The sequence below is a fragment of the Symsagittifera roscoffensis genome, chromosome 9 (assembly GCF_963678635.1).
Source record: "Symsagittifera roscoffensis chromosome 9, txSymRosc1.1, whole genome shotgun sequence".
Classification (NCBI taxonomy): domain Eukaryota; kingdom Metazoa; phylum Xenacoelomorpha; order Acoela; family Convolutidae; genus Symsagittifera; species Symsagittifera roscoffensis.
This window is the reverse complement of record NC_087070.1, coordinates 22951836-22978848: the sequence shown is the minus strand read 5'-3', so window position 1 is coordinate 22978848 and position 27013 is coordinate 22951836. Positions and strand designations below refer to the sequence as shown.

General features: G+C 36.9%; 3 protein-coding genes across 3 annotated transcripts in view; all 3 read right to left on the bottom strand.

Annotated features, from left to right (window-relative positions):
* The window catches only part of LOC134854766 (coiled-coil domain-containing protein 22 homolog), a 35345-nt gene extending 16369 nt beyond the window's left edge, over positions 1-18976 (bottom strand). The window contains exons 1-4 of the mRNA XM_063871123.1: positions 18965-18976; positions 5557-5743; positions 3706-3847; positions 2963-3338 (exon numbers count right to left, since the gene is read on the bottom strand). Coding sequence (XP_063727193.1) covers positions 2963-3338; positions 3706-3847; positions 5557-5710 — 672 coding nt within the window. The 5' untranslated portion in view covers positions 5711-5743; positions 18965-18976. The remainder of the gene's footprint in view (positions 1-2962; positions 3339-3705; positions 3848-5556; positions 5744-18964) is intronic.
* Positions 5921-20038, bottom strand: LOC134853913 (trafficking protein particle complex subunit 8-like). The gene is made up of 4 exons (XM_063869879.1): positions 19703-20038; positions 8496-10817; positions 7826-8027; positions 5921-7587 (listed from the first exon to the last, which is right to left on the bottom strand). Exons 1-4 carry the CDS (start codon positions 19895-19897, stop codon positions 6233-6235), a joined length of 4074 nt encoding a protein of 1357 aa, XP_063725949.1. The 5' UTR covers positions 19898-20038; the 3' UTR covers positions 5921-6232.
* A 1146-nt stretch (positions 20039-21184) lies between these two features.
* LOC134854182 (uncharacterized) lies at positions 21185-23484 on the bottom strand. Its single transcript, XM_063870331.1, has 2 exons — positions 23205-23484; positions 21185-22607 (listed from the first exon to the last, which is right to left on the bottom strand). The coding sequence occupies exons 1-2, from the start codon at positions 23476-23478 to the stop codon at positions 21205-21207; spliced, it is 1677 nt and encodes a 558-aa protein (XP_063726401.1). The 5' UTR covers positions 23479-23484; the 3' UTR covers positions 21185-21204.
* Between the last annotated feature and the right edge of the window lie 3529 nt (positions 23485-27013).

The window sequence follows — 27013 nt, the reverse complement described above, 5'->3', positions numbered from 1 at the left end:
AAGTATATCCGAAATAAACCGCAGCTACAGCTGTCTGGTAAAGTACTTAACTCAGTCAATAGACCTTTAAAACAGGAAAAAGAAAATCTTCTAAAGGCATATCAATTATCAAGAACAGATGCCAATTTTGAAAACTATAAACGAATAAGAAATAAATACAACAATCATCTAAAACATTTATACAAGAAAGAGAAAACAGCTCAATTCAAAATGCTTGACTGTCCAAAAAAACAATGGAATTTCATAAACTCTATCAGGAACACCATGAAACAGTCAACGCAAATAGGTGATCTACGGAATTCGTTTGGCGACACTATAATTGAAAATAAGAAGAAAGCAAATTTCCTTAACTACAGGTTCTCAACATTAGGAGAATACAAAAACGCAGATCCTCCCATAGATGTACCAACTGAGTACAGTGTACACAGCAAAACAAATAGGCACTTTCAATTCAAGTTCATAACTCACAAAGAAATGAAAGATGCAATTTTATTACTTCCCTTAAACAAGCCATTAGGACCAAGCAAAATCCCTGCTTGGGCTCTAAAAGACAGCATTAATACTGTAAACCCAATTCTTACGATGATTATCAATGAATGCATCTCGAAATCCGTATTCCCATATACCTTAAAAAAGGCACACGTTTTTCCCATATTCAAAAAAGGCGACTCGACAGATCCAGTAAATTATCGTCCAATTTCTATTACACCCACTCTATCGAAGTTGTTTGAAAAAATTTTTTCATCCCAAATTCACGAATTCTTAGCAAATTCCAATATTCTAAATCCAAAACAATTTGGCTTTCGTCCAGGTTATTCAACTAATGATGCTCTTTTATACACAACAGAAAAAATCAGATTCCATCTCGATAAAAATAACATAGCAGCGGCTGCATTTCTTGATTTATCTAAAGCATTTGATTCACTCTCTCATTCAGTCCTTGAAAGGAAACTAAGTCACATTGGCTTTGAACAGTCAGCAACAACTCTTATTAAGTCATTTCTAGAAAACAGACAGCAATTGACAATAGTAAACGGCGAACACTCAGATTGGCTTAAATTAGAGCAAGGTGTTCCCCAAGGTACTGTACTAGGACCACTGCTGTTCAACTTGTATGTAAATGACTTACCACAAACAATAGACAAATCATGTACGCTAGTACAATATGCCGACGACACGACTCTGCTTAGTTTTCATTCAGATCCCGAAACAGCAACAAAGAGCATTGAAAACAATTTCAATAAAATTCTCTTGTATATTCACTTAAATCGATTAATGATTAATGTAGACAAAACTCAGTTCATTGTATTTTCTGCACCGTCGAAAAAGAAACTAACTGAAAATCTTTCATTGAAAGTTGGAAACTATCAAGTTAATTTAACAGAGACAGTTAAATTTCTCGGCGTCAATATTGACATAAGCTTAACATTCGACAAAGAAATTAACAAAATTTTACAAAAAATGGCTACAGCAATCCAAACGATAAAATGCATCCGTGACGAAATCCCTCTGCGTACTAGAATTCTCCTGTTAAATACTCTTGTACTGAGCCATTTGCACTATCCATGCATGCTCTTAAACGGATGTACGCAAGATAATATTGAGAAACTCGAAAAACAAATAAAATGGGGAATCAGGATAATAATGAATATAAGCAAACGAGATTCCGTTACACTTCTAAGGAAACAGCACAAAATTCCTACTGCTCGGAATATTATCGAGTACCGATCAGCACACTACCTTCACAGGTTATGCCGAAACGATGCCCCAGCTTTCACGCATATAAGATTCCCAAATTCTGAATTCCGCTATAACCATCGAACTGGAACATTACTGTTCCCTTTAACATGTAAAACTGATTTCCTTCGTAAGTCTTTCTTATTTACATCAATCAGGAACCTTAACACAATAATCCGAACCTTGTTTAATCGAAAACTGCCGTACACATTAACAAAAACTCTGATTAAAAATTTCATCATAGGAAAAAATGACACCCTGTTACCCAATAAGGAGAGTCTTTCCGTATCCAAGGACATTTATTTTGTTAAATCAATTATTTGATTCAACCTCGTAGTAATTTATGTTTTTTCTTGTTATGTTATATAACCATTGCGTAATATTGTACACTAGATTCTTATACAATCAGTTCTGCAACTGCATAAGTATATTGAAACAATAAAGTGTCCCCTCTCTCTCTCTCTCTCTCTCTCTCAAAAAAAAAACGCAAAACTTTCAAAGTATAAATGAGTTTTAAAAAACGAATTCAAAACTGAAGTTAATACGCGCTAGAATTAATTCCATCAAGATAAGGACATACACAACACAGTAGCGAAGCTGCGCTTCGCACCTACTAGCAAAAAAGACACAAAAAGCATCTCTATAAATTGAAGTAAAAAAAAATTAGAAATAAATCACAAATTAGTAAAACTTCTGGCTCTTTTCCAGTTCCCCTTATTTTTTTCTGAAAATCAATATATGACAGTCTACTTAAAATGACTTTCCATGTTATAAACTGCAATAAAACGTTTCAGCGTGAACAGGCGAACAAAGTTTTACAACATTTGTCACATAGAAAATGCCGTATGAACACACTTTTTGAACAGCTTTATTTTGTTATTTTACGAGGGGTGGCAAACTGGAAAAGATCCGAAGTTCTGATACACAGCGGATTTGATCTCGCTATCTCGAGATTAAGAATATTACGTCCTTTCCACTTGGCCAAGGAGGCTTAGCAACCGCCAAACTCTAGCCACAACACAAACAGAAAAAATGCTATGAGATTACCAATGCTACAGATCGTGATTATAGCAAAAGTAACACCCACTTTGCGAGTTAGATTGGGAAAAAGTAGCTTCATAATAATACGCTATGACGTCAAGGTTAAACAGACACCAAAAATTTCAAAATTTTAAGGGCCAATTTCTAAATAGACAAGATGTGATGCAGCAGTTATCAAAATTACCATTTCATTCTCTAACTCTTCAATCTTTGCTCGCATGGCGTCAGAATCCACTTTAGTCACACTTCTTCTACCTTCTCTCTCACTCCACACACTATTGAGCTCCACTAACTCAGGCACCAACCCCTTTTTAGAAACATCTCCTATTTCCAGCTCCTCCTTGGAACACATGTCACAATGGGTTCTGAACACTCGCTGCGCTTGTTTGTTCTTGGGGCCTAAGTAGTGGGGTTTCCAGGGTTCCTGTATTTGCTTCTGGAGTACAGAGGCCAGTTGCAGTTTGAGTCGTGTCGTAGGGTCCAGAAATTCTGAAGCAGAGGTAGCCGAAGTATCCAGTTGGTCACGTGGAAGGTTCTCAACCAGGAACATGAACAGACGCCTAGAAAGAACTGTTCAAATTAATAATTCATTATATTTCAAATAAAATTTGAAGATATTATATGAAGATTTATCTCATCCAAGTTGGTTGGAACAGAAATAACACTTTCTAGAAAGAATAAGAAATAAAGAAAATCGTTTCTCCAAATCATTTCAAAGTAAGATGAGAAACTAGAACCAACGTGCTGAAGAAGAAAAACTAAGAAAACTTATTCTCGTCAGCCCTTTTTGCTTGGTTTCGTTCATTTTTTGAGAATTATTCGGATCAAGTATTCCGCGCCAGAGACAACGTCGTTTAGTTAGTGATTTTAGTTATTTACATTAGTTAGTTATAAAGCATATTTCTTTAAAACCCCCAGCCAACTCACCTGAGCTCTGTTTCGTTTGGATATAGAAGGGTCTGATAACCTATGTCCGACTTGTACCCGAGATGTTTGATCTTCTCAGCTATCTCCGAACACATCCTGAATCGCAGCGACATACTCTCGGGTAATCTAGTCGGGTACTTGCCTAAATAAAGTTGTTAAGTTGCAGCTTCGCACCATTTACCATACAAAAGATATGTTTAAAAGCAAATAAAATTAAATAGAAACCCTATCTTTCATATCAAACACTTGAAACCTGAGACAAGTGAATCATTCGTAATACTTTATCTAGCAAAAAAAAACTTTATATAAGAAACTAGTAAGGCCACAAAACAAAAATTGAAGATATATATATTTTTTTGGTTCAAGGGATTAGAGTTGCTGATTTTAAAAGCTTTCATCCATGGCTAGGCTAACTGAAAACTGAAGCAGGTAAAAACTAGAAAAATTTGGAAAGAGGCGATTACCAAGAATTGCATTATTCGTTTATTTCTATTTTTTCTAAAAATTACTGCGATCAGAATTGCTGTGCTACTTTTACTCCAACCGGAAATTCTTCATAAAAACCATTTACGTGATGATATGCCACATAAAGAATATTTTCAACCCACACCTTTAAATTGCAAATAAAAAACAAGGATGGCCGGTTACTGTGCAAATAGCCCAGAATGTTACGACCATACTCAAAAAAATTAAGAAAAGGTTTTTCAAATTAATACTTTTTTCTACGTGATGTGATAAAAGGATCTGAACGAAAAATTACAATTTGAGCAATTTCGTCAGTCATAGTAGATCAGGCTAATTGGGCGACAGTTTTGCTAGAAAAATTATTAGAAAAAAAAATCGTTAAAATAAAAAAAATCGACAAATTTTTTCAATTGTTTTGCAGCATTTTTTGAAATTTTTGATTCACAAAAAAAAATTCAAATAATACTTTTACTCGACTAAAACTAAGTTTTTGCGGCTTAAATTAAGCATAAATAAGCTATTTTAAGCCTGCTAGCTTGCCTTTATTCGATAGAAATAAGACCAAAAATCAAAATTTCAAACCGGTGTTTCTCGACACTAGAAAAAATGTTGGGAATTGTTACATATGGTTTGAATCACGATTGAAAAAGCTTCAATATGATATATCACTCAATCCAGTCCGATGATTATTTTTGGCACCTGCTGTTGCGTTGAAAACGAGAAAAAAAAACTAAAACACACCCGAATATCAAGTTCCTCCACATTTTCAATGGTCGGGAAAACAAGGATAGCCGGTTGCTGTGCACAGTAGCACAGAATAGAATGTTCGGACCACTTTCTCGGAACTTTTTTTTTCAAAATAGTGTTTTTTTCTTCAAGGTCGTGTGATGGAGCTATACAAACTAGTATAAATTCAGTGAATTAAGCATGAACGACTATAATTGTCTTCAAAAAAACTAAATAAACAAAAAAAATTTAATTTTTTTTCCAATTTTTTGCACTAAAAATTTCAAAATATTTTCAAAAGAATTTACTTTGCCAAAGAAGCGCAATAAAAGGCATCCAAAACTAGATTTTCTTTTAGTATAATGATCAATTTTTAGCCTAAATTGGTAATTTTTATACATGAAGAACGTTACTCGATCGCTTTACTCCTCGAAAATGGACGAAAAATCTCAAACCGATTTTTCTCGACAGAAAAAAATTCTGGAATTGTTACAGAAGGTTCAAATCACGACTGAAATGGCTTTAATATGATGTATTACTCAACCCAGTCCGATGACTATTTGTGGCTCAATGAAGCTATCAGCATCGTATTTTAGTTTACCTTAATTGGCCTGACGGTATTAGCTGTAAATTTTCATATTTAGCAGCTGAAATACTTGCCCTCGCATTCGGGGTCAATTGCGTTCACACACATGACCACTGCGTGCACTATCGTGTCCGAGTCCAGTTGCTGGATCTTGCTGACTGAGTCGTCTGCAAATGGCACCCCTAGGCGACGCAGAGACATCAGAATTATCTCGTCCACTTGATCCATTTTAGGATACTACTACACTGCTTCAAAGAATATCTGAAAAAAATCATTCCTGAAGAATATTCACCAGCTTCGATACTCAAGTTTAGGAAGCATTACAGAAACAACCACAAATCCGTTCGTTCAAATTTAGTAACTTATGTTGTCCAGTTCCGTTGTTTTTTCGATTGGATTTGTTTGCTAATTCCCTTAATTTGGTTTCAAAAGAGGAAATGAAAAAATATTCTCCCAATTTATATAAGTATCGTATGTATCACATGTCAAATCATTATACTCAATTTTAATTAACTACTCAATTTACAATTTAAACAAAGAATAATCATCCTTCGAGCCAAATGGACTAAAATTGAAATCTATCCAAAGAAATTAGGCAAAGCTACATAATATAAGTGAACACATGTTACCATGAATTGTTTTGTGGCAAAAGGAAAAAGAATTTGAAAAAATTAACACAATTAAATTACATATATTGAATGTATTCCAGGAACCCAATCTGTCAAACTCATTTGAGCAATTTTTGTTATTTCACGGCAGTTCGGGATTCAAACTCGGTTTTATTGTGATAAACGTCGCCGACATGCAATCTTGTTCCACAAATTTGTAAACCGTCGAGTTAAATGAGGCTAACACTGACACGTTATTCAGATTATACGTTCCTGGTTTGAAAAAACAAGCCTTCAGTTTGATTTCTTTTCGCCCCAAGGCGGGCAATGAGAGCACCCAAGTTGACTTACAGACCCACCAAAACGAAAAACTCTCTCTCAAACCCAATTTATCCAGACTGAAAACCGAGGAGGGTGTTGGGCTTTCGGGCAAAAACAATTTGACCTCGACCAGTTGCTCGCTGCAGTTGTAAAACTGAACTGAAACGTCAACTTTCGCAAACGATTTTTCGATTCGGTATTCCAAATTTGAGTCGTATTTCATTTCGTATCTCACAAGGTAGGGCAAATTTGCATTTTGCGACAAAGCAACATCAGGTATAGGCGAATCCGATTTCTCATAGTCAATTTCATCCAAAGTGTAATAATGCATACCTGAAGTTTGCACTTTCTTCTCTGGAGTTTCGATATTGACTTTCCATTCAAAAATGAAGGTGACATCAACGCTTGCTTTAATTGCTGTTTTCACCGAGCTTCCAGCGTAGCTTAACGGATGGACTTTAGATTCTCCACTTTTCTTCGGACTTTGAATCGTCGTTTTGATCTCTGGAAACATTACCGAGTTTCGGACAAGGAATTCATTAAACGGAATTAGTTTCACTTCGCTCGGAGTTTCACTCGAGATTATCGATATGACGTTATCTTCCTCGCCGACAATTCTGTCTAATCTGACCTCAAAATTCAGCTGCTCTTGTTCGTTGATCTTACTTGTATCGACCACAATGCCATTTTGTGACCTATTAATTATCCACTTTTTACTCACACATATTAAGGTAGCTAGAGTAAACGAAGATAAACATTGACTGTTTAAGTTTTGTAAGAGATTATGCAGGGAGAAAACAAGTTGAAAGGACTGGTCGAAATTTCTGTTTTTGATGCAGTTGGCCGATAGCGATTGTCGCGCTTCAATCTCAAAAGACTTCTTCACAATTCTATGCGGCATAGCTGAGTCTGAGGTTTTGTTCTTGTACAGAAACAACAACGATATAGAATATCGACCAGCATTAGTCATTCCTCGGATCCAAAAGGACATGGTGATTCCCTGACCAGGTAGTAAAACTCCCTCCGGTAAGGTAAGTTCGAAAACTTCTGCCACTGAGTTTGGTGAGAACTGAGCACCGTTTTGAACACTACCTAACATGTTTGGGTCCGCGTGTCCGAAGGCAAAGTAACCGACATCTTTGGAAGAGACGACGAGGGAATTTATAGGGATCTGACCTGAAAGCAGAACTTAGTTCTCAAAAACAGCTATTTCAAGATTTGCAATATAATTCAAATCAATTGCAAAAAAGCACATGAAATAAATTCAAATCCCTAGCCCTGAAAGTGAGAAAGACTTCGAACGATGGCAAGGACATGAAGTTCCAAAATCTAAGCTGATATCGTAGAAAATCACCCGCAGACGGACTTGTTCACCTTCAGAGCCAACTTTAACTCATTTTGTTGGTTATTTTACCTCGATTGTGGAATGTCACCCTAGCAGTGTGTAGCTCTCCGCACAGTATTTCAGAGGGGAGGGGTGAGAATTGGACTTCCAGGAGTGGCTGGGGGGACACTACTGTGAATTGCAGCCTGAAGTCTGGACCCCTGGCATTGGCTAGCCTGTCATCCCGAGTCGAGTTCAGTTTGGGACCTACTACATTCAGATTCTGTTTCACCTACAAACAGACATGGTCTGTGACATCACTCGGGCAAAAAAACTACGTTCAGACCAGTTTTTCTCGAAACTGAGACATTTATTGCATTCGAATCACGACTAACAGCGTTTTAAAATCATACCTCACCTGATAATCTGTGAACTTTCGTGGCGGTACCTAAAATGTAGTCGCAAAAACTAAAATATCTGCATCTATAACTCAAACGCAAAAATTGACCGTGTGGAACCTCATCAATGTATTAAATCCAAATCTTAGTTTAGGGTAACGTATATGAACAAAGAAACCAACGCCGATTCATGCCTCGAACACCAACGAAAATCTGAACCGATGTACAAAGAGGATATGATAATGATGATGATCAAGAAAGAGTGGGATAAATGAAACAGTTTAGGAAATAGCACCGAATCTCTTCTCACTTAGTCCCAGCGACTCTTAAAAACCCGAAGAGCGAATTCAACTTAAACTCACCCTGACAGTTTTCCGGTTGAAAGTCGTATCTGCAGCACCAGAACAGAGATTGTAAGCCACGCCCACAATATTAACATCGCCCTCGACACACGGAATAATGCCCAAACTCACACTTTTGATCTCCAAGTTATCAAAAGACAACTCGTTTATAACCTCCGTCTTAATGTATTTATTCCCCTCTAATATATCACTTTCGTTTTCTATCAAATCTTCACAATCTGTTCGTTTTAGATTCCAAAGAAGGTGAATTTTCTCCAGATAAAGATGAAACTTCATCGTATTTTCAAGTTGTAACTTAATTTTAACCGGTTCGTTTCTGGCTGTTCTTGGCTTGATATTATTCACTGTCGTCTGGCTTAGTACCTGGATGGAAGGTTTCCAAGTAATCGGAATAGTTTTGGCTTTCGTTACAAACAAGGTCGCAGCTTTTTCTAAACTGACCCAATGTGAACTTTGTATGAAATGTGCTTCGAAATTTGAATCCCGCTGCAAGGCTCCGTAAGTTACCACCACAGCCTGAGAATTAATATAAGGCAACATTACTTCAGACAATTTTGCCGAACTCGAATCTCGCTTAAACTCTATGTACTCTTTAAAGCAAGTTATGAAATCCTGGAAAAAATTTGCCTGTTGGTTAGATTTGTCCATTGAATTTTTTGTCAGCAGGTGCAAATAAGACTGTGTTGCTATATCTAACTTTCCGACAATATGCGAGTGCTTAGCAATAGTCAAATTAATATTGTCTTCCGCATGCGACCAAGTTGAATTTTTGAAAACTTGCTGAGCCAACTCATAAGTTCTCAAAAGATGATGTTTCTGATCCGCTTTGTTGTATCTGTAACCCGCTAATATCATGTAAAACGCAAACTTTCTAGGCTTCGGGAACCCTCTTGCATTGATATAGCAAAATGCAACTTGCTCCAACAACAGAGCGCTTTTTAAATCCGATTCTTCACTAGTGAGTTTCAGAAAATTTGTGCTGGCTTCTAGAAAAACTGACTTGCAGAGCAAAATTTCACTACAAAGCAAACAGCATCTCAACGCATAGTTGTAATTTCTACATTGGTAAAGATAAGCTGAAACTGCAGTGTCAATATAACTTGTCGTCAATGATTTCCCAAGCATGAACTGACAAAAAACTGTCATTTCTAAACTTCCGGCATAAAATAGATGTGCGCCGTCGCTTGAGAAATCGCCCTTACACTGATAATAGATGTTATAGGCAATGTCGTACATTTGGAATAGAAACGCTAAGTCTCCCAGTTTCCGAAGCTGCACCTCCGAAGCTTCTGGAGGGTAGAAGTTCGAGCTCTCCGCGGATCCGAAATGCATCGGGTAGTTCGCCGTTCTGCCACTTGCAAACCACTTTTTGGTAGCAGAGAAAAACGATTTCGAGATCGCCTTCTTCGCCACAAGTTGATCATACAAACTTCTGATCTGCTTTTCGTAGTGAGGCAAAAGTGCACGTCTTATAAACTCATCAACAAAGGATCTTATTACCTCCTGGTCGGCTGATGTCAAATACAAACCGTGATATGAATTTTCTCCGGTAATCGGTGCGAAACTATCAGGCGAAGAGTCTGGGTCTGAAACTCCGTTTGGACTTTGAGGCATATCAAGTGGATGTCTAATCTGTGAAGATTCTGTACTGCCATTCGACGCATCCAGATTCGATCCCCGGTCAGCACTTTTACTTTTGATCGCTTTTTGAGTAGGTTGTTTGAGGTTATCGAATAGAAAGCGTTTCCACGGATCCACCATTTTGGGCCCGTATTTGTTATTGCTTTTTACTATTTCTTGTACTTCAAATACCCTGCGACTGTTTATAGAAAGCAGGTAGCTTAAATGAGGTCCACGGCCGATTTCATTTTTAAGTTCCTGAATTAACTCCGAGGCCGCTTTCTCGTCTCCTTCCGCAACGTCGTGAATCAAAACACGGCAGCACAAAATATCCGATGTAAACCAACGCTGCGATCCAAATTCGGCTAGATTTTCTCTGAATTGCTTTTCTAGGTTAGCAAACTGAGTTTTTGGATCGGGTTCTGATGAGGAGACGACTAGAAGACATGCCACGAAATGCCTTGTGAACTCGTGTTGGGATACTGGCAACGTACGCATAAAATGGTTTCGGAATGATTCGAACCAGGGCGCTGATGAATGCATGTTTAAGTTGTAGGAACCATATTTGGAGTTAACCTTGGCTCCATTGATCTTTGAGAGGGAATCTGAAACTACGGCGTTGAGAAGCTGGGTGACAGTTGAAGAGTCTGGCACGAGGTCGTTGCTCTCCATCAGTTCAAATTTTAACTTCAGGTTTCTGACCTAGAAAAAACTATCCTTGATATGTGATGTTACATTTCAAACCAACATTTAATGATTATCGACAAGAAGCTCCTACTTAACTTCAGTTAGAATCATCGATCTTTGCGTTTGTCTTTCCAAAAATATAAATCAGAAAAAGTCAAGCTGAGGAATTAGCTCCTTTAAAATTCAGAGAAATTAACTCCGAGGAATTATTGTTCTGACTTTCGATACGAAAGTAACGGAATATTTGTGCTCGGGGTGGGTTTTTTTTTTCTTCAGACAAATTTAGACTTTTTAACTAGCCACTTTTGATGAAATTTTTAAATATCGATCGAAAGGTATTGGTGTCTTGAGCTCAAATTTGAAAAAATATATATATTTCACCTGTGATCATTTTTTGTAAAGTTATGGGGGTTTAAAGATTGCCATTTTTGGCCAATTTGGGACAAGTAACGCGCGATATATTTCGCGCTATTAACGCGTAAGCGGAGAGTTAATCCGTCTTAGAAATCGTTCCAAATTGGTTGAAAGAAGCTTTTTGCCATAATTGATTTGTTACAAGGAGCGAAGTTTGTAGCGAAGTTACAAGGAGCGAAGTTTGAAATCGTTCCAAATTGGTTGAAAGAAGCTTTTTGCCATAATTGATTTGTTACAAGATGTTCATTTTGTTTTATTACATTTGATTTTTTAATGTTATTACTGCCCCATAAACCTTAAAAGGCAGCCGGAGCATTCAGGGCTTCGCCCTGATACGAGCAGTCTTGTCTTTCGTACAAATAACTCCTGTCTCAATTTTTTTTACAGTCACGAGACTTAGAAGTGCAACTTTTCGAATTCAACGAGCAGATAATCGATTTTTCCCCACAAATTTTGTCGTTTTGTCTGCAATTATTTAAGAACATAGCCAACTAACAGTTGGAAAAGAGTAATGAACGCAAGCAAACTAAAAAAAACTGACTTGTTTTTTCAAGAGACTTAGATTTTTGAACTTCGAAGAAAAAAATAGATGGCCTTAACGCTCTATGAATCATAAATTGTTCTATATTATGTTCTTAAATATAGAACAATTTATGATGCGTTTTAAAGATAGCCTTGCAGTGGAAACATCCTTGCAAAAAAAGGATTTCGAACGTTTGGGCTGATATGAGTTTGATATAGTTTGATGTATTTATATAGCGGAAAAACGACAGATAAAAATTGAAAGACTTTCTTGGTCCGGCCGGCACAAAACAAACGGTCATAACTGTTTAGATGATTGACATTAAAATGTCTTGGGCGCGCATACCAAAAAAAATTGGACGAATTTTTTCGAAAAATTTGCTGAAACGGTTTTTTTTTTGCTTTTTTTACTCATCAGCGCGAAATTACATATAATATGGCCGTTTTTTGACGGCCGATCAAGTAACTCTTTCAATTTTTTGTCTGTGGTTTTTCCGCTGCATAAAGAGTAAGTCAAACTTGTCAGCTTTCCAAAGTAATGATTTGACCCCAAACCAAATTTCTTGGGTTGCTTGCGAGGATATTTTCACAGCAAGAATTCTCTGCAAAAAATTACGATATAATGGCTAATTTACGCCTTCGAAACAACATTTCTCAAATTTTGATCGAACTAGCTCCTGAAAAATAGTTTCATCTAGCAGTTGTCGGAAGTTTAAACCTGTATCCTAAATTAGCAGCAGAGAAAACTGCAAGAACGTTAATAAAGTTCGTCCAATTGCTTACTGAATTTTTTTTTTCATGACTGTTTATTTGCCTTGGCGATCTTAGAAGCCAGAATTTAAAGCAGTCTTCCCTTTGTTCATTAGCCCAAGGCCTGTACTTTTTTCAGCTCTGACCACGCAAATGAAATAAACTAAAATGAACTATGGCGTAAAGTCCGCTTTTTTCCCGTGAGGCCGGTTTCTTCTACACAGGCGAAGCTATGCTTCGCAAACACTGGCGAGAACATGAGAAAAAAGCAGCTGTATGAATAGAAATGAGAAGTAGAAATAAGCCTCGATTTAGTAAAACTTTGCTACGTATCGGATTCGAATCTGCTACCTTTATATTTTGAGACTAACGCAATGCACTCACGGCCACGGACGCTTAACTGTCGGCAAACACTAGTCACAAAGAAAGCAGCTACATCCGCTTACAAACTGCCAATGCCATGCAGCGAAAGTGGCACCAAATTCAAATAGAAACAACTATTGTTGTAATAGGGTTGAGAATTTCAAATTCGGTTACTATATTTTATATCTAATTTTAAAAAAAACAAAAATTATTGAAAAACTCATAAAAAACGACTTATCTCAAAAACCAAAAGGATTTGAACCGTCAAACTTAGTCACCAGATAAAAAACCCCTGAGTGTACCTTGACAGCCCCCCACTATAGGGTTGAGCAACTTCGGTTACTTTATTTTATATTTAAATTTTGTTTTGAAAAAAAAATTGAAAAAATAATAAAAAACTCCATATCTCGATAACCAAAAAGATTTAAGCCGTTATACTTGGACGCCAGATATGAAAACCCTGGGTGTACCCAGACAGCACCCACTATGAGGTTTAGAAGTTAATTTAAAGTTCAATATTTGGTGATACAAAAATTGGTAATTTTACGTTGCGAATATAGAAAAAACGTGGAGTTGAAGCGTTCGCCCTACAACAGATTTTATAAGGTCGACTTGAGTAAAGATTTCAATTCTTTCAAAAATTTGTCCATAGAACAGACCAACATAGCAACTTCTTAAAAATGTGCCAAGTGAAATTTCTTAAGCAATACAATGTACGAAATGGCTTAAGCGTGCAAAAATCTTTCGTTAAACATGCAAAAAATATTACGTTCAAAAAGGTTAAATATTTTAACAAAGAGACTTCTTAAATATGCCCTACATAGGTAATTCTTAAAGATGTCTCAAGTGAAAGACCAATTAAATAACGTATGGACAACAAAATGAAGGCATCCCACACTTTGCAGGTAATAAATTGGAAAGCATAAAGCCAATTTATGCATTTTAAAAAAGTTGCGAGATATAGTGTGGGAAAATGTCTCAAATTGAGATTTTACAGAGGTGAAGCTGCGCATTGCACACACTAGCGAGAACACGACCAAAAAGCAGCTCTATCAAGTTAAATAAGAGAAAATAGAAATAAGCCTCGAATTAGCAAAAGCTCAGCTAAGTAAAGGATTCGAATCTGCGACCTACTGCAATCAAGAGAACTGAAAACCACTAGTCACGAATACCGCAGCTACATATGTTAACAAAATGCTAATGCAATTCAGCACCAAATAAAAATAGTCCCAAATTTGCAATTAATTATCTGTAATATAACAAACTGAAGTCATCCACACTAACCTTGCATGTAACAAATCGCAAAGCCTTAAACCACATTATGAAAAAATTATGCATTTCAAAAAAATGCGAGATCTATTGAGTTAGAAAATTTCTGAAATCGAGTTTTTATTAGTGTAATGTTGTTTAAAAAATCACTTTTTTCGGTTCATTTGATTAATTAAAAATGCATCCAATGTGTTAATTTATTGTCAAAGCACATGCTTTCAAAAAGCTGTAAAGGTGTCCTACTATTATTGGGGTGCCTCACCAATATTTGCGACTTAGGTTGGAAAAAAAGAAGGTTCGCTATAATACATCAGTTTCGCAAGTGTAACACAGAGGCGAAGTTGGACTTCGCATACACAAACAATAATATGACCGATAATGCTACTGGGAAAAACTGATTGAGTAAAACTTCGATTCTAAAAAATTTCTCAAGTGACGCACGCCAATTTTGAGTCTACATAGTTGCTAAGTGACTCAAGCCAACTATGACGCATTAGAAGTACCAGTCAATAAAAAAAAACCTACCAACTAACATGCCTCAACTTATAGAGCGGACGCATTTTAACTAATATACGAAAAAATTCATTAAAAACATCCGACCCTGCCCAGGTTCGAACCCTCTTATTTTGTTGCTGGTCTCCTTCCCTACCTCTACGCTACATATCCATGATATTATTATTATTATTATGAATTTACAGTAAAACAATACTGAAGGGTGTATAAGACCCCGAAACGAAAATCAAACGCTAAAAGTTAGTTTGGCGACAATTTGCACAAAGGCAAAGAACGCGCCAAGTACAAGAAGAAGAAGAGTTGTAGACATCATTGAAATAGCACCAGTAAGTTTTCAACAGTCTTGCTTTGAGGCCGTTAGAATTGAGGAAATCTATTCTGTTGTTCAATAGGTTTGCGAGTCTCTGTGTGCGATACCAAAAATTTCCTTTCAGCTGTTCTTTGCTGACGTAAGGCAGGTCAAAAAGGTTGTTTCTCCGGGAAGAAAAGTTCACAAAGGGATGCCAGTTGAAGTCGAAACGATTGTTTATGACTTTGGATAACGTCAAAATGTCGTTCAGCTCGATGTACAAAGAAAGAGGCAAGAGATTCAACGTAGACAATCTGTCAGTATAGCAATTCTCCGAATAGTTTGTTGCCCAGTTCGCAGCTTTCTTCTGAATGTTTTCGAGTTTTGTGAGGTCCGTTTTCGAAGAATACCAAACTGAGCTCCCGTAGCATATGATAGGTAAAACCATCGACTTGTAGAGATTAACTTTTGTTGATGCTTGAAGTTGCTTCGCCGAGGATCGCTTTAAAAGGAATAGGACTTTGATCGCTTTGGCAGATGCGAACTTTATGTGTTCGCTCCACTTTAGAGAACTTGAAACCTTCACTCCGAGATCTTTTTCACAACTTGATGTTTTCAATTCGTTGCACCCAAGGTAGAAAGGTCCACAGTTTTTAGTTTTGAAGTGCATAACGCAACACTTATCTATGTTGAAAGACATTTGATGTGAGGTACACCAATTCCATAGGCGGTCGAGGTCGAACTGTAGATCGCAGGGCTCATTGTGCTTGTGTAGTGATAGGAGTTTAGAATCGTCGGCAAAGCTGAAAACCTCTGATGATAGATCGTTGGGAAGATCAATCAAATATATTAGAAAAAGCAGCGGTCCCAGAATTGATCCCTGGGGGACGCCACTTGAGACCGATAGGTATTCTGAGGCGCGTCCTTCGATGTCCACAAATTGTTGCCTGTTTTTCAGATAACTTTGCAGAACTTTGAGCATGTTTCCTCGGACACCAATTTTGGAGTTTTGACAGGAGAATATTGTGGTCAATTTTGTCGAAGGCTTTCGAGAAGTCTAAGTACACTGCGTCTACTACTTGTTCACTGATATCAACGTTGGAGTAGATTTCGCCTAAATACACAAGAAGTTGGGTTATTGTAGACTTTTTCTTTTGGAAACCGAATTGAGTTGTAGGAATAAGATTTGCAACATGTTCGTAAAGTGGGTCGAAAATGCACTTCTCGTAGACTTTAGAAATTATACTCAACAGCGTGATTGGTCGATAGTTCTCTACGTTTGCTTTGTTGTCTTTCTTGTGCAGTGGTTTCACCATTCCAACTTTCCAGTCAGATGGAAAAATTGATGTGTGTTTGATTGACTTGAAAAGACTTGCGATAGACTTGTTCAACGCTTTGCAGTTCCTAAACAAAGCCGCTGGGAGTCTGTCGGGCCCAGTTGATTTGCTTACGTCAAGAGACGAAGTCACTTTGGTTATTTTGGAAAGTGAAACATCGTAGTCGCTTATCTGAATCTGAGTATCGGATGGTTGGAAAATAGATGATGGAGTCGTGAATACCGACCGAAAGAATCTGTTGAATAACGTCGCTTTATCGAGATTTGATGTCGCTCGAGAGTGTTTCCAAAATACAGATGGAGGAAGAACTTGGGGATTTTTGATTGACTTGTAGTATTTGAACAGAGCGCGTGTGTCACGAGCATTCGCAAGTAAAGATTCGTAGTTTGATTGGTCTACTTCGAGCTCATGCTCACATATCCGCAGTTGTGCGTTCACTTTGTCTTCCATTGCGGGACTTGTTTTCTGGTTCCTCAGAGTGTTCAGACGCTTGAGCTTGTCTGAGGTAGCAGACGAAACCCACGGGGCGAGACTGCTTCTGTGTTTTGTGCGAACGGGAACAGCGCTTGACAGAATATCCAATAGCCAGCTGTGCCATTGGCTCAGAAGTGCGTTTGGGTTTGTCCAGCAAATTCCTTTGAATGGTTTGTTCAGAATGATACTGTTCAGTTGATCGTAGTCTGCACGGCAGAAGCTCAAACGTTTAACAGGTTTGGGTTGAGTTTTCGTGTACTGTAGTGGAATGTTAATCTTGAATGCTTTATGGTTGGAGGCTGCACGATTCGAGAGCCAGTAGTGCTCGTTCAGCTCACGGTCTAAATTAATGGATATGATAAAATCAGAGTTGCACAGGGCAACATCGAGTGTACCACTAGCGCATGTGTCAAAAGTGACGAACTGACTCAAGTTTAATTTCTCGAAAAGGAACAAAACTTCGCTTTCGTATTCGTTTGTTGAGGAAAGGAGTTGCCAGTCGGTGTTTATAAAATTGATATCGCCCATGATGATGAGATGTGCGCTTCTGAAGGTGCTCCATTCCATTAGAATATCGGACCATTTGTTCAAGGACCATCTGTAGGGACTGCCTTCAGGAGGATTGTATAAGCAAACTAGGAGAATAGTTTCCAAATTACTCCCCAGTAGACAAGCTACAGCGTCCTCATGCCCTTTGAAAAGTTCGATTGGAGTATGAGGAACATCACTTCTGATTGCAATCAATACACCGCCGTGCTTGCGGTGTGTGTCTTTGTTTTGCGCTCTGATCTGTATAACAAAAAGTTGCTAAATCCATTTTCGCCGTCGTGTATATCGCTTGTTAGCCATGTCTCTGTTAAGGCAAAAACTGATGAAGTTGAGAGAATTGAGGCTTTTATGAACGCATTTCTTCTTGTTTTGGTTAAAATACTGCACACGTTTAGACAACTGATTTCTAGAGTTTTCATTCTAAGTAGTCATTCGTTGTTGGTAGTATTAATTTCGATTAGGTTTTCTTCGTGATAAAGTTTCAAAGAACGTATACGAAGTTTGAATGCTTCTATTCCTGAAATGATCATCTCACGCCGCTTCTTGAGCAGCTCATTCTCAATGATGAGTTCTTAGGTTGACAAAGATTTTGAGATATATATCTTGTGGTCCAAGTCTTTTAAACTTTTGGCACGAGATAAAATCAACCGCACATCCCATGCTTGTTGCAATGTAACTAGAAGTGTTCTTGGTCGTTTGGTTTCCTTGCGGAATTTTCCAATTCTTTCAATATTCGATATGGTTGGATTTACTTTCAAATGTTTCAGGATGTCAATTACTTTCGAATTTTCTTCTTCTGTGTTTTCGGCTCTTGTTTTCTCGGTGTCTTCAAATATTCCATCAATACGGATTTGCATATCTCTGTTGTTCGGTTTGTGAACGGAATTTGAAACCTGCTTAGTGGAAGCATGAGTCTTGGTTGGATCATGTTCGAGTTTAGCGACCGCAGTGTTGATCGCAGCAACTCCGGAGTGCAGTGGTTTGATATCTTCAATGACATTTGTAAGTGTTTCTTTGATAGACATTTCAATTTTGGGCAGAACTGCAGCATTGAAGTCTGTAAAAGCAGCGGTGAGAGTAGAAAAACTTTCCTTCATTGAGTGGTTGTTGTTTGCAGAAACCTTAAGTTGAGATAGGCTCTCTCGCAAAAGACACTGCAGGCTTGACTTCGATAGATGAGATATTAATTTGTTGACATCGTCATCACATGCCCAAACAAGCTCTGATATCGTTGGATAATAGTCTTTGCTCCGTGATGCGCTTGAGCTGCGCTGATCATCGGTAGACATCGCACTTGTGACACCGGGAGAAAAGAAAAGTAGCGAAGGGGGGAATCAAACCGTAGACCTCAGGAATAGAAACAAGAGCACTAGACCACTCGGCCAATAAACTTTTTTTTGTTGCCCACAATCGCCTAGAACTCCCGTTGTCACGATCGCCTCGCCCAGATCGTCTCGCCCAGATTGACAACACGACCAGTAAACCAGTCGACCTGTGTATCGGTGTAGTCGAATTGGTGCGGTAACCCACTCCGGGCTACTCGTTGTACACAGGCAGGTTGGATTAAGGTACACGCAGCTAAGCTTTTTACCCAGAGCCGCAAACGCTGGATAGGTGACTCTGCTTAGTTGAGGTGGTAGTCCGTGATGAAACATAACATCTTAAACTATTTAATAAGTTACCTATTTAATAAGATACCTTGAAGCTATAGTGCTATTTGTAATAAAATAGTGTAATAATATCCTTAGCATTGGCTATACTTAATAGCTGGATCAAATGAACACTTTCAAAACGAACATTTTGTCGCAACAATTGCATCGCAACAATGTTTACGACTTAGGTTGGAAAAAAAAGAAAGTTCATACAAAAACACAAGCTATGCTGCTTGTGTAATTATTGTTCTGTTGTTTGAAACAGATACTTTTTCGGTTCATTTGATGAATTAAAGAGGCATCAACTGAATTTATTTTTTACTAATCGAATTTCAGAGCATATTCTATCAAAAAGCCGTAAAAGTGCCATGAACAGTGGAACCAATATTTGCGATTTAGGTTCGAAAAAACGTCGTTCTATTACACTAGACTCGCATTTATAAATATAATTTAAACGTTATTTCAAGTATAGGAACCGCTCCTTTTCGTCTTTTCACCAAAATCAATACATATTCTTAGAAAAAATAACCGGAAATAAGACGAAAAAAAATGCAAAAAATGTCTTTATTTTTGAATTTTTTTTCTTAAATCAGTTTAGTCGGAGCATTCTGTGCTACTTTCCCACAAACCGAATATCCATGTTTCTTTATATTCAAACGTTCAGTCGATTCCTCCATCAGCTATTTTGCGTTGGTAGCAACTATTTATGTGACCAGCTCATTTGCATCTACATCCTAATTTAATAAAACCAGCTAAAACAAGCCATACCTCATGGACAGTGTTGTTGTATGGATCTCTAAGAGCCGCTTCAGTTCTCATCTGAGCAAAAGGTCTCAACAGTTGCACCAGAGATAAATTATTCTTCTGGGCCAGTTTTTCCGCCCCAGTCGAAGACAAGAGCGCCACTCTTGGACTGAACACTTGAGTGATCAAATCAACGCCACGCACTTCGTTCACCGACATCTCACTTCGGAAATGTTAGCACTGTTCACCTCTGGAGCATGTGGATAAGTTATCAGTACTTCTATTCGTATAACTGGAGCAGATGATTTACTTCAGGTATCAGGTATTGAATTTGGATGATCACCGCTTTTTCATTTTTGCAATTCTGAAAGTAAAAAACATCGGGTGATTAACGAATTCTTTAGACTCAGACTTGATCTAGAGCTATTTAATCATACCTGCAGTTTATGATTGCTTTCCGAAACCGTGACAAGCACGAATATTACAGACACAATTTTTCAACTCCACAATAAAAAAATAAGTACAGAATGGTATTATTCAGTGGGTTTTACTGAAAAGGTTTACAGAAAAGTTTTACCCGCCATTCCAGACACCATCGCGAGCATAACTATTTCATGGTACCATTTGGTACTATTTTACAGCAGTCTCTTGGGACCAGCCGATCGTATTTTTTACAGTAGATTGACCACGTATCATCGTCAACAGTCCATTTAAAACGGTAATTGGAAAATACAGACTTATTTTGAGAGGCAGCGCACCATAAAAACCACTTTTTGATAGAACGCCTCCAAAGCATTTTAGAAAAGCTATTTTGGTTTTAAAAATCTAACTGCGCAAAACTTTACACAAATGCGATTTCGAGCTGTCTTTAACTTCAGAAATTTAAACTCAATAATGTTTCCAAGGCTTCAAAAACGATTAAAACAACATCTCATTCCGCGCGAAACCTAATAATACTTGATTAGTGTTATGAGAGGTAATGATTTTAAAACTTGTTAAGTGCATTAAGGCTATTTGCACGCAGTAACATACACGATCAGCGCAGTTTCATGTGCACATAAACCACTGAAGCCGTGGCATACGACTCTCGAGTTTCAGAACCAAAACGAGTTTGTTAGTGCAATTTTAAGCAAAATTGATAATTGTTACTTTTTCCAAGTTATATGATCAGTTTCATGGTTACATACCGACTACTGCTACCTTTGGTGGTATTAAGAGACTTTCCTTCGGAATAGTCTAAAAAAAATGAGATAAGCGTAAAAAAAATTGAATCAGTTTAAGTTTCTATTCGCCATCTGCTTTGGTTTTTCTTCAAAAAAATGAATCTATTTGTAATACCCAGACATTAAGGTCAGCGTCGTGAGGGCGAGTCAATGTGGCTGACCCTAGGCAGAGTTGCTAGCTTCATATGAACCTATTTTTACTATTTTTATAGCCAAACTTGTAGAGGCTTGTGATTCTGCTGGAATTCAATTTATTTATTTATTTACAAAAAAAAACAAGGAGGAAGTATAGTTTAATTAACGTTATTGTGTTTTCTCTTTAGAAGTTATCAAGTTTTTGATCAATTGATTGGAATAAAACAATTTCAGAAGCATCAAAAAAGACCCAATTAATCCAATTGAACATGTCAAACTAGTCATCATGAGAGGAGCAAATTTTGAATCAATAAAAACTTTGGTCCATACGTCGACATAAATAAACAAAGGGATAAACAATGAAATGTAAACAACAACAAACACGGAACAAACACTTTTGTACCATGACTTGATGGGCGAATACAATAGAGGAAGAAAAACTTGTAAATACAAAACGAGAGTGAAAAATTTTATCGGTATTTCGAAATAATTTTCAAGTAACGGAAACAATGAGAAGATACCTGCAATTAGACAGACCATATACGATAAATTTAGCTCTCTCAACATTGAAAAGCTTTTTAATTTGCTGCTAGTTTTATCGTACCAAACCGGGTTGCAGTTAACTATGTATACCAAGATTGTAAATGGGACCAACACTAGCAGAATTGCTTTCTCATGAACATGCCATCCAAATAAAAAAGAGCAAAATGCTATTAATGTTGTGAAACAAATGAAAATAGAATGGTTTACTTCATGGATTTTACCAGCATCTTTGGATGCTTCTTTTTCTGCTTCCGGATTATCGGTCGTTATTCTAAATAATAATCTATTCCAAGCTAGCCAGCAAATAAGAAAAGCTGACAATCCGGATAGAAATAAAGTAATTCCAGGTGTTATTTGAGGCAGAATTAGATGTTTGTGATCATCTACAAGTCCTGACGTAAAGCCACTCTTCTCTTTAATGCCCGTTAATTTTGCCAAGACAACATCAATTGCATTGTAAATAGCCCAAATATTGGGCGCCCAATAAGCATGTGTAAGTCCACGTTTGAAAGGAAATAAACGAGATAACACTTGAGGTAAGTGATAAATAAATGGCGCAAAGCAAACCACAAAAACTGTTACAACTGATATTCCCAATTTTACGAAATTTTGAAAATGAAATCTGACTTCCTTAGTTTCGAAACTTTTTGAGAAGCAGTAAATTTTCAGCAAGAAAATGAAATAAACAGGTGATATATAGAGGTATATATGTTTCAAATTGAGCAGTATTGCGAACGTTATGCCACTTTTGATATAATTCTCTTTCACGATGAAGTATATAGACAAAATCTGAAAGGCGAATAGGAATGCATTGTATTGGAAGTGAATATTATCAATTAAAATGAGACCAGGAAAAGTGAAAATAGCAGCGAATAAAGATACTATTTGGGTTTTGTTACCATAGAACAGCTGTGTTGAGAGAAGGTAAGAGAATATGGCTAAGAATAGGTCACAAAGAACGACTGAAGTTCGCTGGAAGACGATTGTATTCCAGGAATCGTAATCCAAGTTGTTGATGTTCAGCATTTCTAAACAGGGAAGAAAATAATCTAAGCATCTAGCAATTAAAAGTGAGACTCAAACTGCTCCAACTGTTAAACTGTAAGTATTAGACGGCACAAGTATGCAGGGGCGGATCTAGGATTTTCTCGAGGGGGGGGGGGCGGATTTTCAAAAAATTTTCCAAAATTTTGACGACCTTTTTTTTTTTTAGGTCGACCAAATTGATTTTTCGAGCTCTACCCAAAGCACTGTTTTGCCCCTATATTGGCTAAACTTTGTGCGCCGCAGGCAAATTTTTGGGTACTTTTTGAACAATTTTGACAAAAAAATCGCTTTTTTTTGGCGCGCGATCCCCCTCAAAGTTAGTATATATTGGCGCCGAAGGCGCCTTTAGAAAAATTTTAGGGTCGGCCGGCCAAAAATTGATTTCTGAAAAAGTATCAAAGGGGGGACCCTTTGGGTCGGCAGGGGGTCGAATCATTTCAGGCCCATAAAAATTTCCTCAGGGACCGATCTATATTTTTCGGAACCATTTTTTATAGAACCCATCTATCATACTTGCTCCGACTTCGATGTGTGCATTGTTTAATTTAGGATTCATGATCGGAACTTAATAAACTCACCGGGGTCGGCAAATTTGGCAAATCTTGCCAGGACCCACTCGAAATATGCAAAGGCAGGCGGGTAGTCAAGAGTCCATTGCGACACATTACTATAGTACCACATCTGCGGCTCATAAGAATACGTGTACGTTATTGCCAGCCAGTTTCTGTGCACTTCAAAATCAGTTGATTTGTAACACTGGAACAGAAGTACTTTGAGAAGTGATGTCAGCACTGTAATTACGAAACACGTGAATGATGCGCCGTGGTGATCAATAACACTGCCAAGCATCATAATAAACTGACTGAAAAAAAAACATTAAGTTTTTCGAGAAAATATCTACGTTTGTTAATAAATATGCCTAAATTGATCAATCAAAATTAGCAGAACTCAGGGATTTGAAAAAATCTGGAAAACAAACCCAGACAGCAGTAAAAACCCAGCGGAGCTTCGCCATACTTGCGATGCAATTAAAACATTGCATTTAAAGACATTGAAAAGAAAAAAGTGAAAAAATAACAAGAAAAAGTAAAAAAAAAACTACATCAACAAAAATTTCATACATTTGTCACAATGATCATAAACAGGATGATGTCATAGTTATGGATAATACTCATGAACAGCTTTAACAAACATTGAGAATCAAAGACGGAGCTGCTACTAAGGCGGCAAAAACTGGGTCGACCCCAGTTAAATCGAAAATAAAACTAGCCGTAAGAAATTTTCAAGCAATAAAACTTTCAAGCTCAATTTTTTTACGGCCGATCCCTCCTGAAACACACAAAAGCATAACTGCCCTTGAAAGTACGCAATATAAAATCACTAAGCCGATATAGCATTATCTGAACCCGTTTAACCGGAAAAAAAATCAAAAAAGAATTGGTAAAGAGAACAGCTACAGAACAACTTTCAATTATCGTAATAGCTGTTTTAATCAAAAAATAAAAACCCAAGATTTGTTTAAAACTGATTGAAAAACATACTAGATAATATTAATTGTTTTTGAAAAAATGGAAATCAGCCGACAGAAAACCACAGCCGACAGAAAAGAAACCAACATTTTCTCAAAAAATATAATTGAAAAAACTAGTTACCACAAAAAATGGTTTAAGAGGCAGTTGAATTTTGAGGAAATTGAGCACATCAGCCAGAACGTGTGAAAGCAACTGCACTTATTTTTTTGTGTTTTAAGAAAGCTCTGATATCAATTTCTTTCTTTCGTTCTTTCTTTCTTGCTTTTTTCTTTCTTCTCAATTCGGTTGCCCTAGAATACTTTCCATATCCTGTAAACTCTAGAACTTTTCCTGTTGATGGCAAATCAGCGACAATTTTGTTCATTCTTGAATCTCTAATTATCTTGTCTGTAGTCAAAACATCACAAATGTAAACTGTTCAATTAAAACCTTTTGTAAAAAAGCTAGCGAAAACCAAAATATCTACACAGAGGTGAAGCTGAGCTTCGCATCACTTGCGATGCAAATGAAGGAAGCCGCTAAGCAGGAAAAAATCGGTAAAACTAGTTCGATCGAAATAAATAAGGCTAGTTTTGAAACAAAAAGATGAACATAAATTAATCAAATAGTTACAAAGCCGAAAATTCATCAGCAAAACCCTTTAATTAGAAAAAACCAACAAGATTTAAGAAGGAAAATTTTTTTAAAAAAATAGGGAAAAAGCTGGAAAAAAATTTTGCCATAAAAAAAATTGAACTATATATTCTATTGAGACTTTTAACATTTTGTGCAATCCAGAAAAGAGCATCAAAATAATATTTCCCTTAATATATAAGCCGAAATTATTTAGGGCAGAATAAAGTTTTTCAGCAAAAAAAGACAAAAAAATACGAAGTCAAGGATAGTAAAAATACTAATATCAGAAATAAATCAGAACACTTAAAGCAACTTCAATGTTAATAGCGAACAGCAAGAAAATTTTACGATACCCAACTAAGCCGGCAAAACTGGTTCTGAATCTGCTTCTCTTTGTCTTTGATCAGTTTCGGTTGACATTAGCTACAAGCAAACATTTAGCTTTTAATAACTTTCAAGCCAGATAATTTTAGATATGAATTGGTTCAGAAATTATACGTTTACAAAATGGCTAGACCTGAGACCAAGAAGGCGTCAATCTGTGGCATGGCATCTCCATTTTTGAGCAATCCGTGCATAATTTGTTTGAAAAATTTATTTTGAACACCAAACAACCAACTTATTACGAAAAACTGCTGTTGAGGTCTGGACGAAAATCTACTGTATCTTATACATGAACCAGGTTTGTAATCAGTCGATAATTTGTTTTTGCAACGGAATTTTTCCTATTAACAGACCCTCTTAGATTCGAACCGAGGACCTGCGACGTCCCAGGCGTATTGGTTAACTTCAAGCTAAGTGCGCCGGGAATGCTAAGAAATTTGATAAACATTATGAAATAAACTTCAATTTACCAATTCTTATTTTGAACATTCTGTGCACAAAGTTATTTACGGGAAAAAATCTAGTACCCGATTGAAAAACCCTTGCTTATCGCAAGGGGCTCTTTTTCCTTTCCCCCACCTTCAAATGATTACTAGTGAAATTTTGTTCCCGTTATCTGAATGTTACAAAAATTGGCATGGGAACTAATTATGCAATGACAAACATATTTGGTCTTCATCTTTAACCTTCTAAAACCCCTCGATACATCAGAAAATTGATGCTTGTGAGGTGGTGGGGGGGGGGAGAGGCTCGCAAGGATAACTCAGAGGCGATGCTTCGCTTCGCAAACACTTGCAAGAACGCAACAAAAAGCAGCTCTATAAAAGGGAATAAGAAAAATTTTGAAATATTTCAGTTTGAATAACGCTTGCTTATCGCAAGTGTAATAAGCCTCGAATCAATAAAAAACCATTTAGGTCTCAGATTCGAAACTGCGACCTGAAGATTAAGAGTCTCACACACTAACCACTCATTGACCGACGCTTAATAGGCACTAAAAACAAGCCACAAAAAGCAGAGAACAGATGTTATGTAATTGTCAACGCTTCAGTGAAATTTTCAAACAATTGAACGCTTTTAATGAACATTTATATTTGCGAGTTACATTAGAAAGAAAGAAGGTTCAAAATAGTGCTGACGCAAGTGTAATTATGCTACTGTTTTTCTAAACAATAAAATCAATTTTGATGGATTTTATTCAATTATAATCGAAAAATTGCATGAAAGTAAAATTGTATAATCAAGTAAAAAAAATTGTATGACTTATAATCCATTTTAAAATGACTATTCATTATTATCCAAACTTTTCATCGTTTTGCTTATCATGATTTTGAGTTTTTGCGCGTTTCAGTTAGCAATTTTATTTAACACCACTTCGATGACTTTTTATTTCTTTTTCACACAATTTTTTGAAGAAACCACCTTGACACAGTGCGATATCAGAAAAATTGAAAGAACTTCAAGAAATGTCCCAAAATACCCTGAGCATGACAATTTCAGTTACTCTCGAGGTATTTTCAGTCAACGTCTCGTTTCACCCACTCTATATTCGCGTACGGACGGACGCCTCTAGTACCTTAGACCAAAAAAATAAGTTCAGGTCATAAAATGAAAATATAATTTTACACAGTATACTTTGCCCAAAACCTTAGTTGTTCATGTACTAAAATAAGTGGGAGTAAAAAATTTGAGATAATCAATTTTCCCAAAGCGACTTCATTTCTCTTACAAAAATTTAAGGAACCGCCGCTTCTGCAGGAACAATTAACGCAACCAGTTCTTTCACTAAACTTTTCATCTCAGATTTGATTGTGCAAATTTCAAACTTCAAAAGTTTCTAAACAACGGCTAAAAGA

Excerpts from the sequence above, each read along its gene's own strand:
- LOC134853913 (XM_063869879.1), bottom strand. The coding sequence starts at position 19,897 with ATGTCGGTGAACGAAGTGCGTGGCGTTGATTTGATCACTCAAGTGTTC. Across the intron at positions 10,818-19,702 it reads ACAACAACACTGTCCATGAG|GTCAGAAACCTGAAGTTAAA; the intron begins GTATGGCTTGTT and ends AGTTTTTTCTAG. Across the intron at positions 8,028-8,495 it reads TCAACCGGAAAACTGTCAGG|GTGAAACAGAATCTGAATGT; the intron begins GTGAGTTTAAGT and ends GTCTGTTTGTAG.
- LOC134854182 (XM_063870331.1), bottom strand. The coding sequence starts at position 23,478 with ATGATGCTTGGCAGTGTTATTGATCACCACGGCGCATCATTCACGTGT. Across the intron at positions 22,608-23,204 it reads TGCCAAATTTGCCGACCCCG|AAATGCTGAACATCAACAAC; the intron begins GTGAGTTTATTA and ends TTCCCTGTTTAG.